This window comes from Hoplias malabaricus, chromosome X2 (assembly GCF_029633855.1).
Source record: "Hoplias malabaricus isolate fHopMal1 chromosome X2, fHopMal1.hap1, whole genome shotgun sequence".
NCBI classification, from domain to species: domain Eukaryota; kingdom Metazoa; phylum Chordata; class Actinopteri; order Characiformes; family Erythrinidae; genus Hoplias; species Hoplias malabaricus.
This window is the reverse complement of record NC_089819.1, coordinates 4,841,279-4,857,284: the sequence shown is the minus strand read 5'-3', so window position 1 is coordinate 4,857,284 and position 16,006 is coordinate 4,841,279. Positions and strand designations below refer to the sequence as shown.

The 16,006-nt window shown below is 38.3% G+C and overlaps 1 protein-coding gene across 1 annotated transcript in view; it reads left to right on the top strand.

The window, feature by feature from the left end:
* Positions 1-16,006, top strand: part of LOC136676549 (uncharacterized) — a 42,715-nt gene that overhangs the window by 14,968 nt on the left and 11,741 nt on the right. The window contains exons 2-3 of the mRNA XM_066653641.1: positions 2,627-2,736; positions 7,232-7,429. Of these exons, the coding sequence (XP_066509738.1) occupies positions 2,640-2,736; positions 7,232-7,429 (295 nt within the window). The 5' untranslated portion in view covers positions 2,627-2,639. The remainder of the gene's footprint in view (positions 1-2,626; positions 2,737-7,231; positions 7,430-16,006) is intronic.

The following is a 16,006-nucleotide window of genomic DNA, read 5'->3' as shown; positions in this document are numbered from 1 at the left end:
GAAAGTTGGTCTGTTGTCCAAAAATAACCAGCTGTGATATATCAGGTCAAGCAAGTAATTATGTTCTGCAAACTGTACTTCCTGCCAAACGCTCAGCCGAGTCAAAAATTTGGAAACTCAAAAAATGACTCTAACAAACATCTAAACATCCCAGTTACTTCAGAATGGACACTGACTTGCATCCCATTGACCTCTGACTCAACTCAAACTTACAACCCAGGGACTCATGACTCGACTTGGAGTTGTGTCCCAGGCCCTTATGATTAGACTATCCGCTTGTAAATTTGTGACGTATCGACCTTGTGAAACCTCAAGTCTGGGTCCAAACCGCTGCTCGGTATAGCCAAGTTAGTGATTTTGCCGCTAGATTTAGTGACTTTCCAGAACTTCTAGCAAATTATAATGAAGAAAATAAACCAGACCAGTACTAAATCTAGCTACTTTCTTTACAAACCTTAGCTACTTTATATTAGATAATTGATAGTACAACTCGTTAGAACACCGGGATTGACCGTGAGCAGACAACGTCTCTCTCCGTCTCCCTGTACTTCCAGAGATGGAGAAATGGAAGACACAGCTCTCTCTTTGTGGCTTGATATGGACAAACCATTCATTCACAAAAGTGATGGATGACTTAAATGCATGCATGACAAGTCAGACAGACGCACGCATCTAGTTACAATCTCTATCACACACTGGAAACATGAGGCCACGCAAACCAATCCTCACTGAAACCTCACCCACTGACTTTAATATTTCACGAGTGATGTGAATTCTGTTCCGCACAAAAACAAGCTGCTCTCCAGTTCCTCTCTCCCAGCTTCTGCCAGACCCAGCTGCCAGCATCACACACAGGTAAATCAGACGCTACTTTATTCTGTTCTATTCAAATCCAAGGTGTTAATGTCTTTTGAAATTGAGGGTTTGGCAAAATGTACAGCAGAAGTAGCTTTTACTCTTCTGGAAGGCTTTACTGTTACATTCTGGAACATTGCTGAGAGGAGTTGATGGCATTCTACCAGCTAAATATTAGTGTGGTCAAAGACTGATGCTAGATCCTCAGATTTGGTACACAAACCAAAGATTTATATTTGTGCTTCAACCTACAAGAGAACACGGTTCCACTGCTCCGCTACTCCATAGCCCAGGCCTGGTGGTTTTATACCCTTGACCCAAACACTTGAGCATATGAACTTGGGCAGAGTGCCTTGTATTTAAATTGTTTTAAAATGCTTTTCTACACTCTCAGAAAAAAAGGTACATTATTGTCACTGAAGGTACAAATAGTGTAAATGTTTAAGTCAGTGGTGATCCAGTACATTACATTCTCTTGTTTCATTATAGAACTGTGTAAAATAAAACAAGTCTAGGACATTAAATGGGGCATGTGTAATAAACACAAGGTTAAAATCATATTGAAATAGTATAATAGTATTGAATATGGTAAAAATATGTACAGGACTGTACTACCTTGTGTTGTTTTATTGTTGTTGTTTTTTTCGACAAAGCATCTGCTGTTAACTCTATAACCTACTTGTGGCTGGAATTTTTGGCAAGGACTTCTGAGACATCTGAGAGCAATATGCTTCTCCCTTTCTCTCTCTCTTTCCTACTGTGTGTGTGAGTGTGCTGGGTCTGTCTGTCTGATCCGGGTGAGAACAGGCACGGGTATTCCTCTGTTTAACTGCTCCCGTTTTACTACTTCTCTCCATGGCTTGTGCTTTGTTAGTTTTTTTGTTCAGATATTCCATTTTGATTTACAGGTGACTATATTAAAAATAATAATAATAAAAAAAATGTAAAACGTGTAGCAGTTTGCCACCTGTGCTGCTGTCTGCTGTGACTTCTAACCAGGGGAGCCTGTTTTGACACTGCTTAGCGTTTAGCTGCCTGCTATCACCTATGCTGATATCTGGGCCTGCACATCTTAATTACCACTGCTTAGTGACTTAGTGCCTGTTAGCACTGCTGCTAGTTCTTGTTAATATGAACCAAAGGAGCTGCTTGCCTCTCTCCAGCTAGATCCCTGCTAACACTGCTGTCCTACCAGATGTTCTGATCATGCACAGTATATATGTGTACACTAGTTTTCTGATATTGCCGATTTCTTATTCATTCATAATGTAAATAGACAAGCCATAATTGTTTAAACGGCATGTGTCCCACTTCACTATTGATCATGGTGTATTTACAGAAGAATACATCAACATATCTACATGGATATAATCAGCTGTAAATGAATTCACTTTGCAGGTACACCAGTTGTTTAAAACTGTAAAGGACAATGGGGAAAAGTTAACATGTTGGTAAATGAGGTCTGGTACTGACAGTGGATGACTAGTCCTGGTACACTTGGATTGTGGTCATCACTCTAGAGAAAACAGATTCACTGTTCCACATCCAAATGTTGGGGGACTTTGTACGCTTCTTGCCAATACTTAGCATTAGGTATAGTTATGTTAGTCTCATGTGCAGCTGCTCTGTGTATATATATAAAAGTTAAACATTCAGATCCACAGTGAGTGCCCCCCAATTAGCTGATTTAGCACATTATATGTGGTGTGTATGTATATGGACATGTATAACACTTGTGGTTTGCTGTGTTTCTTGCCTCCAATCACAACAGAGACAAATACATAATGTATTTCAACCCTGGAGCAGAGAATGTGACTCTTTCTCTAAACTTCATGGGGAGGAAGTTAAGAAATCACACGGTTGCCCCAGCTGCCAAGCAACGTGAGTATACACAAAAACACATACACCAGTGCACACACACACACTCCTCATTCAGAATCTAGCAACTGCCTTGCTCCCTATTGTCTTCATAGATTGCTGTGCTGTTTGTCGGCATTTTAGCCAAAAATTAAATTAATTAATGCGATAGGCAGCCAAAACCGTAAGTCCTACAGACTTGCCGTTTGGTCAACTGGTAGTAAACCCTCTAAAAATTCTTTGCGCCCTTACTCAGGCGCAAAGAATCAGCCCGATCAGCCTGATGTCGGCGCTATAGTGACGAGGAACATCTGTATCTCCTACCCAGTGTGACGTAGAGACAAAATTCTTGTTTTTTCCTGATTCCTCGGGTCAGACCCTACAAAAAAGCCTCAAGAACCCTACTTACATTTTTAGCTAAATTGCATAATATGCAAAATCACACAAATTTTTGAGCGCGAACTGGTCCCTGGAAATGGATCCAATATGGACATATGTGGTATCAGCAGAATCCTAAGAACCTGAACTTTAATAATTATTAAAAAAAAAAAAAAGTTGGAATTTCATCACTGCTTGGTTTCCAGACTCCACCCAAATACAGGGGTGGAGCTCGCATTCCAAAAATCTGACAAATACAGCTATAACTTGCCTACGCTTTTTCCGAATGTTATGATACTTCACATGCTTGATCCCTATAAGGGTTGGAAGACATAAGTACTTGGTTGTGCAACTGCAAGCCTAGGGGGCGCTATAACAACCAAAAGTTTGTTACGCTTCACAGGATTGTCCGATTGATGATGCTGATTGGTATGCATGTAGCGGGAGATGTCCTGAATAAAATTCTATGACGATGATGTCATATTAGAAAAAACATGGCTGCCATTGGCCAATCAGATTTCAGCAGCTGTTTCACCACCTTATCAAGGTCCTATCACCATGAGACTTGCATGGTATGTTCATGGCAGCACTTCCTAAGCACAATAAAAAATTCATTACAATAGCCACTAGGGGGCACAATTCAAAGTTTCTACATGAAAATATGGAATACCTCAGTGAAAATTAATCATATCAAAAAGCAATTAGCTTTACTGAATAATCTGTATAGTGTCTTACAACTTAACAATTACAACTATTGTTAAAAAATGCATCGTTTAACCACAATAGTGAGGTATGTGAAAATGGAGCTTTTCAAACTCCTCCCTGGAAATTCGTCTTATCAATAAACGACTGGTATTCTTGTAATCTGTATAGACTGTAGGTAAGTAATTATTTAAAAAGGTTTGAACTTTTGACACACTATTGGACTATTATTCAACAAATATGTATGGGCGGGGCTCAATGCACTCTTTGAGCTATAACTCAAACAATCTTTGCCCAAATCAAACAAAACTTGGTATAAATATGTACGTCATTACTCTGAAGTAGAGTTCCAAATGTGACCACATTTCACGGAAACCGGGCGCTACAATTACAGAGAGACTTGTTGCATAGGTTATAAATTGATTACACCAACACCTAGAGTAGCAGTAGCAGCAAGATGAGAGAGGGTGAGGTTAATTCTACTTTCAGTGTCCATGTATTCAGGTACACTGTGCACAGGAGCACTTTGTAGGTCTAAAATTAAAGAGAGGGGTCTACCTTTGGCTCTGCATACTTTCATTGCTCCCTTTCACCCTATTCTTCAATGGTCAGGACGCCCACACAGTAGGCATGATTTATGTCCTGGATTCTTGATGCACTCAGCATCACTGCTGGACTGAGAATAGTCCTCCAGCAGACAGTGTCCTGTGTCCACTGATGAAGGACTAGAGGACAATCAGCACAACTTCTGATGCAACAGATGAGCTACTGTTTCTGCCTTTATATCTATCAGGTGAACCAACAAGATATGTGTGTGTAACAAAAGTTACTGGACACAGGTTTTAAAATCTTCAGCAGCACTGCTCTTTCTGATCCATGCATAAGAGCATAATACACACTGACATATCACCACAATGTTAGTGTTACTACAGTGCTGAGAATGTATGAGCTACTGTCTATGATTTTATATCCATAAGTTGGACCAATAAAATATGTGTATCTCAGTGTGGACAGTGAGTTGACACAAGTGTTAAAATCTCCAGCAGCACTGCTGTGTCTTATCCACTCATAACAGTGATACACACACTGACCTATCACCAACATTTCTGTGTCATTGCAGTGCTGATAATGATCTACCACCCAAATCATATCTGATTTGTAGGGCTCCTGAACATTGGGTCAGAATCCAGGGTGAAATTCCAGAGTGAGTTCTGTGCTCTCTGCTGTTTCTGTAACACAAATCCAATCCTCGACTCTCCGCAGACCATAACTTCACCCACTCATTCACTACCAATCCCTCTTAAAATCCAGCTCTGCTGAGACACCAGAACACCAAGGATTGCATTTAAATGCACTACAAAATCTATCCTAAAGTGTGGCTCCTGTATCAGGAAATGTCATATGCTACCCTCTTGCTCTGCAAAGATTGCTCACTTTCACCTTGGTCTTCAATGATCTGGACACCCATACAACAGCTGATGGAGTTTTAAATCCCTCAGCATCAATGCTGGACTGGGAATAGTCCACAATCAAACATATCCAGCAGACAGTGTCCTGTATCCACTGATGAAGGACTCGAGTATAAGCAACTCCACATCATATCTGCTGTTTGGGGGTCCTGAACATTAGGGTGAGAAACCAGAGTGCAACTCCAGAGTGACTTCTGTGCTCTATGCTGTCTCTGTCATCCACTACTCCTCCATCTCCCACCAAGGACCACCTTACAAACACTACACAAACTTCCCAAAAGATCCCCTTCTATCTCAGGAAAGCTTATAGGCTAGCGCATTGTTCTTCTACCAGCAAATACCAACTTGGAACCCCAGGAATTGCCGCTTGCGGCTATATTTATTTATTTATTTATTTATTTCTGTAGCAACTTTTTTCTCTTCAGGTTTGTAGTAGGTTTGTTCCTGGAACTTACCTGGCAGAAACACTCTGTCACAGGTCATCACACACTCACACATTCACATAATCATTTTGAATAGCCAGTCGACCTACAACCATGATTTTTGTGTACCAGTGATTCTGAGTAGGCTCTGGACCGACCGGCTCTGTGTACATTTTATTAGTTTGACTCTTAGACTGAATGTAGTATGAGAGAAACAAAAAAAATGGCTCGTTTGTTTGTTTTCCATTTGAACGAATATACGGTTCATTATTATGATTGGGAAGGGTGGGCTAGTTTAAAGCACTACTTAACTATAAGGACAGTAACGGACCAATGAAGTGAAAGTAGTGCTTTAAGTCCGCCCACCCCTGTATTCATTTTGGAGACAGAAATCAGAAAACAAAACAAAACAAAACTGACTGAATATTTATTTCTGTCTTCGTATTTTCAAATGGAAAATGAACAAACAGTTTTTCGTTTCTCTTATTCTACATTCAGTCTAAGAATCAAACTAATAAAATGTACATGGACCCGACCATGACCCTGAATATTTACACTAAAGAGGTTACACAAATCTAATGTATGAATTAAAATACAAATTCCCACCTATGTATTCAGCTCAGTACATATTGAGACACAGTGTATTTGTCATCAGGATGTGAGATGTAAAAAGAAGGTCAAAAGTGAAGTTTTAAAACTTCAGTTGTTGTGTAAGAGTTAAAGCAGGGCACATTGTTGTTAAAGACTGTTTCATCATTTCTGTGTAGTACATGACTGATCACATCAGGGTGTGTCTGCCTGTCTGTGTTTTAGTCTCTGTTTTATTTTAGTTGAGTTGAACGGAATGTGAAAAAGAATTATAAATATTTTACTTGGTTGGCATCGTTCAAAACAGGCATCAGCATGACATATTTTGGTCAGATAAGTAAACTATTTATGGTAACCATGCCACACAATGCGTGAAGTGCAACATTTTACAGTAGATGTTGGAACATTATGGTGAGGATTGCATTCAGCCACAGGCACAACAGTGCTGGATTCATTTTTCCCAAAATATGGAGCCATCACTCACTTCCACTATTCCAGCACCCCAGACCCGGGGTGGGCTTTATATTCTTCTAGAGAACACATGGAATTAAACATACTAGGCTCATGTGCTTTTACCGAACATGATCCCTTTTGATTGGGGGGACCTTATCAGTCAAAAGATTATTAATGAAATCAGGACCTGATGCTGGATGAGAGCTTGGCTTGCAAATGACATCCCCAAATCCCATAGGTATTCTATGTGTCTCAAGCCTCTCTGTCAAACGCTATCCATTTTTGGAGGAATAATCTTGAGGGTAGAAAACATTTTATGGATAGATAAATGTATTTTATTTAAATTTTCCCAAGTTTGCTAATTAATTCTTTAACTGTGAAATATGTCATATCTATGTCTCCCTGTTACCAACTGATGATCAATCAAGTGATAAAATGATCACTTTCTCAATGTGTTAAAATCTGACAGCTGAAACAGTCCATTTATGTTTTGATGTCTCTCTGCAGGAGCCTGGGAGAGCACTAATCTGTCCCAGTCTGATGATGACGGGGGTACCTTAGGGTCCTCCAGAGTGATCCGAACACAGCCAAAGATGTGTGTCAGCGAGGAGCTGCCAGGGAGCATCCCAGACCTGAGGGAGGAAGTGCAAAGCTGTAGACCATGCAATGTCCACAATACCCACCTGGACCTGGAGGCCAACACAGGTAACTTGATATATTTTCTCTTTCTGAGTCAAAGACCACCTTTCGGTTGTTTCATTTCTAGTGAACATTAAAGAATTCAATGTAAACTTAGTTAATGTTCAGAAAAAAGAAAATTAACCAAGAGTCAAATTTAAAATTTTTTTGCAATTACTAGGTTGACTCTATATGCTTTTTGAATAAATTTGCAGGGATATTTATCCTCTAAATTTCAGTCTTGAATTCAGTTCCATTTTCAAATCTGAGTAATTCCAAACACATTCAGTTATGCTGAAGCACTTTATTCCAGGAGCAATAAAAGCTTGCAAGTTGCTCAACAGGTGTGCATCCTTTCAAACACACATTCACTCACACTCACGGACACTTTTGAGTCGCCAATCCACCTACCAACGTGTGTTTTTGGACTGTGGGAGGAAACCCACGCAGACACAGAGAGAACACACCAAACTCCTCACAGTCAGTCACCCAGTCCCTGGAGCTTGTGTGACTGCGACACTACCTGCTGCACCACCGTGCCACCATCGAGCTAAACTCATGCACATGAAATCAGAGTCAGAAACCAAGTAAAATGTGCAAGTTCAGAAACGTAGTAAAATAACAAAACAAGCCAGTACACAGGTAAACTGGAGAAGAAATAAACAATTTGTATACGCATCCATGAATCCATGGATAAACATGGCAATACTCAATATTTAAGAGCTGTGCTCCCTACTCATTTTTCCCTATATTACTCACTATGTAGTGCAACTATGGTGCATATAGGGAGCACTCTAATAGGATGCATGTGTAACATGGTAGCAAGTAGAGTTCTGGGAAATGTCTAGAAAAGAAACGGAGATGGGGGAATAACAATTATGAGTCCCCTTTGAATCATATTTTGAAATAGCTTTTTTTGTAAATTGGTTTCCTTTAAGTTTTCCCTTATGCAATTGGCTTTTGTATAAAATCGCCTCAGAAATGATCTAAGTAATGAGCAAAAAGGGTGGTCTCTGACTTTTGCACAAATCACTGTAAACACAATTTTCTGAATCTGAACATAACTTTATGAACAGAAAATGTGTTCCCTAAACAATTCATTTAAACCATTCTAAACTCTTTAAATTATATAAAAAATAATCACCATTAAAATATGATTATTGCTTAGAATTATGGCTTGTTGTGTTTTTTTTTTCGTTTCTTGTAAGTTGGACGCTCCTGAGTGAAAATAGCAACATGATGTGAAGGCGAAAGACAGCATTGTGGCGCTGCTGGACCTAAACATTCTACTGTTCATTTTAACTTTACTGCATACTAAAGTAACAAAATATATTATGCAAGTTCTTTTGGGGTGAGTGTTTACTGGACAACTGGTTCATTTATTACAATATATAATACATTTTTTATAATAAGTATAATAACATTTTGATAGAACAGTAGAAAAAGTAGAAACATGGCACATACTGAAACTGTACTTACATCTATTAAATCTGTGATAACTGGATATATCTATAACTGATTTGTGTACTGAATCCTTGTAAACTTGTGATAAATAGATATAAATAAAACATGTATTCATTTATATACTGTTTTTTTAATGTATTAACAAGACAATACATCAACTAAATAAATGAAGCTGTCATGTTTGCACGGACTGATGGAGTCGGACGCACTTGCTAAAACACAGTGACTAATTTTATTTACAACACAAGACAATACAGAGACAGACAAAGATAACTATACAGAATACAAAAACAAAGAAAGACCTAGACAGAGATTTAGAGTGACCTAGATTGGGGAACATATATAACAGACTGAGACTGAGTGACAGATACTTGAGACAGACAGAGAGCTAAACAGAGAACTAGACGAGGAGAGCTAAATAAACAAACTAGACAGAAAGCTAAAACAGACAAACCTAATAGGAACACAAAGCATATGGGAGAAACAGACAAAGCCGACAGCTACACAAGGAAGTGAACCGACTCAAAGAACCAACGAGACAAACATGCAATGTCCAACAAAGAAAGAGTCGCACAAAGTGACTTAAATATACCACACAGACAAGGGACACCTGAAACAGATAACGAGGGGGCAGGATTGCAAATAAGACACGGATGAGAAGGAGGACAAAGGCGGGACATGGGCAGAGACATGGACAATAACAAACAGAGCCATGTGCTAAGTGAGCACATGGCGGGGAAAAACAGACAAGACTGGACAAGAGCGTGACAGAAGCTAAATAATTAAATTGGCATGTCATATACTAAAGCTTAAACCCATGACCAAATGACAAGTTTCATTGATATTCTGCATGGAAGAAAACAAAACAAATTAAACTAAATTCAATTTAATAAATTAATAATGTAATACATTTATTAAATTAACTAAATAAAGCATTGAGGTACATTAAGATGAGCAAAAATGTGAACTTATTTTCACTAAGAAAATCAACAACACCTGTCATTTGACCATGTGCACTCACACTCATCTCTATATTATATAAATAAATGCAAACATTATTAGATAACTTCTATATTTTTGCTGAATATGATAAGCCATAAATATATTTAATACTGACCAAACCACAAAATGTCTTGGCTGTACAAATAGAAACTTTAAAGAATTACAAACAATGGGAGTGGAAATCCATGGGAACCTACCCACTCATATTTCTATGGAAAACCAGCTGGGTAATGTGGAATACATTTACTCTGTACATTTTAGATAGTATCCTGTAGAAAAAGAACATATAAGGGACTGCTTGGTGTCAGTTTTGTACATTAGCAGTGAACAGCTTTTAGTAAGATTCCATTTTACTGTGGAAAATGATCATTAAAAAAACACATAGCTCTGTAATCTCTTATTCCCATGTTGTTTCCCACAAAATACATCACATGACATTTGCAAAGTTCATAACCTCAGCTCCATTGTGTTAAGTAACGCAGGTGTTTGTGATTCATCTGAAAGAACCTAAAACTCTTTGTGAAATAATCATATCTGTCATAAGATTGTAAGCTTGAACCCTGGTGATGAAATAGCCATTCATAGCTGGGAGGATGGCCCTCCCACTCCCCAGCACTCAGTGAGATGCTAGACAATACGGCTGTCTGTTATTTGATACAGAATTTACAGAAGTATTGTTCTCCTCCAAGGGTGTTGAGTCCAATGTTGTTGCCTTAAAAATCAAGTTGTGTTTTATCTGTGTATATTCTGTGCCTTTGAGAAAGCTCATGCTAGCCTTCAGCTTCTAAGCTTAGAAGCATCATGTGACTGAGAGCCCAAATTATGTGGTGCAATTGTCAGTTAATTAAAATGAGGACAAAATTGGGCAAATAATTCACTGAAAACTAATTTAAGGAAAAAACAAATAGTGGAAGTGATATATATATATATATATATATATATATATAATCTTGGCTGTGAAACAAGATGGTGGTATGCTAGTTATGCTAGTCAGCACTGATGTTAAAACATTGACTTTATTATATTGTACTCAGAGGAAATATTGGATAAGATGTTGCTCATCAACTTCTGAACAATAATATATTTAGTGTGAAATTAATATTTCAAGTTTTTTTTTTCAGAAAAACAAACAAACAAACAAACAAAAACCTTCTATAAATGTCTATTTAACATGTGAAGGGACCTGGAAACATGTTGGTACTTCATGGCTGAGGAAGGGAAAACTCAAGTGGGAGACCTTCAAGCACTGGATGGACCACCATTCTCATTTAAATAACAGCACAGTCAAAGGTATTTCAGACAAAGGCAAAAGACTGTTTTTTTCCCTAAAGTGTGATCTACTGGGGTTAAAACATATGCTTAATTCCCAGGCTCCAGCAAAGCTTCTGATAGCTCTACAGTGAGAGATCGAGAGAATGAGGCACCAGTGGATGTGAAGATTTACATCCCATATGATTCTGCCAAAATGTGTATAACACAAGTATGGGATTCTCTTTATTCTAACACCTTTACAACCACATTCAAAAGTTATGCATACTGAACTGCATAAAAACAAGAACCACTTTGATTATACTGACCTTAACATTGTTTCTTAAATTGTTTCTTAAAATTATTTCTGGAGGTATCTCTAATCAGATCAGATGTATATAATAATCCACTTGGACAAAGAAGGATTTTTACAAAAAATTACTTTAAATCATAATAAAAGACAGAGGATCTAAAACCCTAAACAAAAATGCAAGACCTGTTGCACCAAAATAGTCCTTGTCAGGTAACATTCTTTGAGAAATAGCAGAAAATTAAGCTCTATTCATTCTTTAGAGCTGAAAATGTCCTCAGGTGTTCATGCCCATCCTTCCACAGTAAGAAGAAAACTTAAATCTCTAGGTCTGAAATGACAATAAATAAATAAATAAATGAAATGAAACAATACTTCGATCAACAGACAGCCTGCCCCACAACCAGGGCCTAATTATTATTAATAATCATTTTCAGGGTCGCGGTGGGTCCAGAGGCTACCTGGAATCATTGGGCACAAGGCAGGAATACACCCTGGAGTGGGCACCAGTCCTTCACAGGGCAACATATTCACTCATACACTCACACCTATGGACACTTTCGAGTCGCCAACATGTATTTTTGGACTGTGGGAGGAAACCCATGCGGACACGGGGAGAACACACCAAACTCCTCACAGACAGTCACCCGGAGCAGGATTGGAACCCACAACCTATGTGACTGCAACACCTGCTGTACCACTGTGCCGCACTGTTGGACTAATAAGTAAATCAATACATTCCTTCATTGTCTGAATCTGCTTATCCAGTTCAGGGTCGTGGTGGGTCCGAAGGCTACCTGGAATCATTGGGCGCAATGCGGGAACACACTCTGGAGGGGGCGCCAGTCCATCACAAGTCGACACACACTCACACATATACTCTCAAACTCACATCTATGGACACTTGAGTTGCCAGTCCACCTACCAACGTGTGTTTTTGGACCGTGGGAGCAAACCGGAGCACCCGGAGGAAAGCAATACGGACATGGGGAGAACACAACTCTTCGTAGACATTTACCCAGAGCAGGGCTCAACCCGGGACCCTGGAGCCACCTTTAAATCAATAACTAAAATACCCTTAAATTAAATGCTAAATAACTGTTGAGAGATGGATATCTGAAAATAAAAGGCAGGATAATAATAATTTTCAACAATGCCAAAATATCTACAATCAACAATACAGAGAGCAGATCAGTGCTTAATTAAATATGATCTGTATTTTCAGATTACACAATATTGTTTTTCAAGGATCTACTATTTATTAGGCTTAGCATAGAAATGGCAGACCTGTGATAGTGAACACAGATCTCATTGTTTTTGATGAAGCTTGGGATACCCTCCAGCTTTTCTGTGGTCACATGATAATCATCCCTAATGTTTCCTATGTGAGGTTATGTTTTGCTTTGGTAAACCAACTGCTGGTCAGTGCAGTTGTTCAGGCTGCTGGATGATAATCTAAAGCTGGATTTTTAATATTATTCTGACATATGTATGTTAAATTAGTGGTGAAACCCTTGCTTTTTTGTAGCGGGGAGTTGATGACTCATAAAAAAATTGTGATTGGAAAGGATGATCTTCCCTCTACCCATCCTCCAAGCATGTTAAACTCCAGTGATGTTACAATAATGAAGTAATGGGTGCCTTGCAACACCAGAACCACCAAAGCAGAAATATTCTCTGTTAGCTTTTAGCGGTTTTTCATGGATGTAAACATCAACCACATGTGATAAGAACAAGAGTACTCAAATGTCCTGTGAGAGTAAATCAATTTGTAATTAAAGTCTACATCCATGACATCTTCTAAACAATTCCTGTGATACTGTCATGGCTTGACAAGTTTAATAATCCAATTGTAAATATAAGATTAACACTGCAATCATTTATGCTTTGCTGCAAAGCTAGTCAGCTTACCCTGATTAGAGAAGTATGTCTAATTTTAGACCTAGAGATCACACAGATCAACCCAAACCAGGGCTATGATGTTGATGAAGTTTAGTGTTTTCCATGCTTGAATGCTGGATTAACCATTTTAGGGCTTAACTGAGCAATGTTTAATGAACTTCTATAAAAGCATTAGACTGAACTACTACATATCATCCTGAAACATTATGATATGGTTATAGTGCTGTATCTGCTGTTGAATTAGATGGCTGATGACATGATGACAATGAAAAGCCGGCACCTGGAGATGGTTCAGGAGCTGGAGGACAACTTCCTCATTGCGTCACAGGAGAATCAGGTAAGCACCATAAAAATTCTGGTGCAAAGAAGATAATCATTAAATAACATAAAATAAATAACTCAGAAGTGCTAATGCTACATTCTTATATAAATGCTAGTAACATGCTAATAAAGTAATTTTATATTAAACTAAATGCTATGCAAACATCACTATAAATCTGAGCCCATGTTAATCCATCTATTTTAAGGAACACTAGGTCGTATTATTTATCTTAAAATTACAGCTTCAAAATCATTTGTGATGTGTCATTGATCCTTTACCAGGCAAAATAGAGCCTTTGTCTTTGCTACTATGGGCTTAACAATGCAGAAACTGCACTATGTAACATTTGGGGGAGGTAGGAAACCAATTCTGTTCCCCCTTGATTTCAGAACAGTGCTGCAAAACTGAATTACATTCTGCAATGAGGAGTTCTGGAGCAAAAATGTCAAATCTTACTTATGTTACTTAAAGTGTTACTTTAATCAGATACAAGCGATCCCCACCCCTCAGCAACCTGCCATTCCCATACCCAACTTTCTATTAGCCCATAGCTGTCCTGATCCAATGTCAGCTATTGACAGTGTGAATGTTCTGTCTTTATGAGGGAGTCCCAAAAAATAAATATTTACTCCATATTCCTCATTGACAATACAGTCACCACCTCTATGAACAGTGCTCACTCTTAAGCTCAGCTGAAGTGTGTTCAGCATTTAGGAGTGTAGGCATTTGCTGCAGTAGCATGAGGAACGTCCACACTATGGGGCCATTAATTAATCAGCGGATGGAAAATACGCTTCTCATTATTCTACACAAATTTACAGGTAAGAAAAGAAATATTAGTGTCTAAAATACAAGTTTGTCCCACCACAGCACATTCTGTCAATCAACTTAATCATTCTAAAACTTTCTAAATGCAGGTTTGGGTAGGGTATTTGATTTCAGATTAGCAGTAAGTTTTAAGGTACATATAAGGTTTGGCCTTTTTTTAAAAGTTGTGTTTACCTAATTTGTGTTTATTTCATAAAGATCAATTGTATAATGTCCATTCATTACTGAATAGGAAAGAACAGTGATGAAAATCAGAGGCCATTACCAGAACAAGTTAAACATGTTAAAGAGGGTCTTGGGGATCTACCAGGACAAGGTGCAGAGGAGAAATGCATTATGGGAAGAGAAACTCAAGGTGAGATCCAATATATTTGTCCCCATGCCCACCCACGACGCCTTCAAACTGCCCCCCAACTCCCACAATATAAGAACTTATCAATATGTAAACTACAACAGCTTTGTCAGTGTTGAATCAACACTGTTAGTTTTTTCATTTAACACTCTTTAAACACTCTATTTAACACTGACAGTGTTAATTCAACATTAAGTGGTGAATTTGCTGTGTGCGTATAAAAAGCAGGTCAATTTATGTCCAGATTTATTTCTCTCTATCTATCTATCTATCTATCTATCTATCTATCTATCTATCTATCTATCTATCTATCTATCTATCTATCTATCTATCTGTGTGTGTGTGTGTGTGTGTGTGTGTACGAAAAATAAAATCAGATTATTTAAAATCAGATTATTTACACCCATTGTTCCTGCAGTTCTTAGTGAGCTGCACCCCATTGTTTAAACACCTCTGCTCTACACAATGGTAATGACTTTCTAGACACTTGCTTGACCCAAGTTGCTCTAGAGTGTCCATTGTAATGTTTGTGATTTTCTGTGTAGATGCCATAGCCCTATGGACTCTGTTTAACACTAATTCACTAATTAGGAAAGGTGTCGGGAAATTTTTTAAAAATTATTATTGCATTTTTCTGTGGTTAATTCCAGGGCCTGCAGGATGTGAACGAAAGGCTGCAGGAGGAGCAGAAAGCTCTTCAAGAGCACAGTAAACACAATTTAGAGGCCTGGGACAGAGAAAAGGTACCTTAGCTACCTTTTACCACATTCCTAAGAAGCTTCTTCAACTGTCTTCCAAGTACTGTGATGTTTATAACACTAGCATTAATAACACACACTCACACATTCTGGAATAAACCAATACAATTGAATTTACATTGGAAGCGATTTATTGAGAAAAATTTATGAGAAAATAAGCACCAGGTGTTTTGTATTACTGGAGGTTATGGTAAAGTCTGTGAGTATTATGAACAGGTCTTTACTGTGTGACTGTAAAACTGCAACACAGAATGCGGAATAGTTGTCAGCTCTAGTGTAGACTATCAGATGTGTGTTGTATATTTGCTCAAGTCCATAAACAAGAGGAGGGAAAGAAATAAAAAAGATTTTTTGTTTTTAATGTTTTGGGGGTTATCTGCAAAATGTTTGGAAACCCCTGCCTTACAGAATGAGGTTT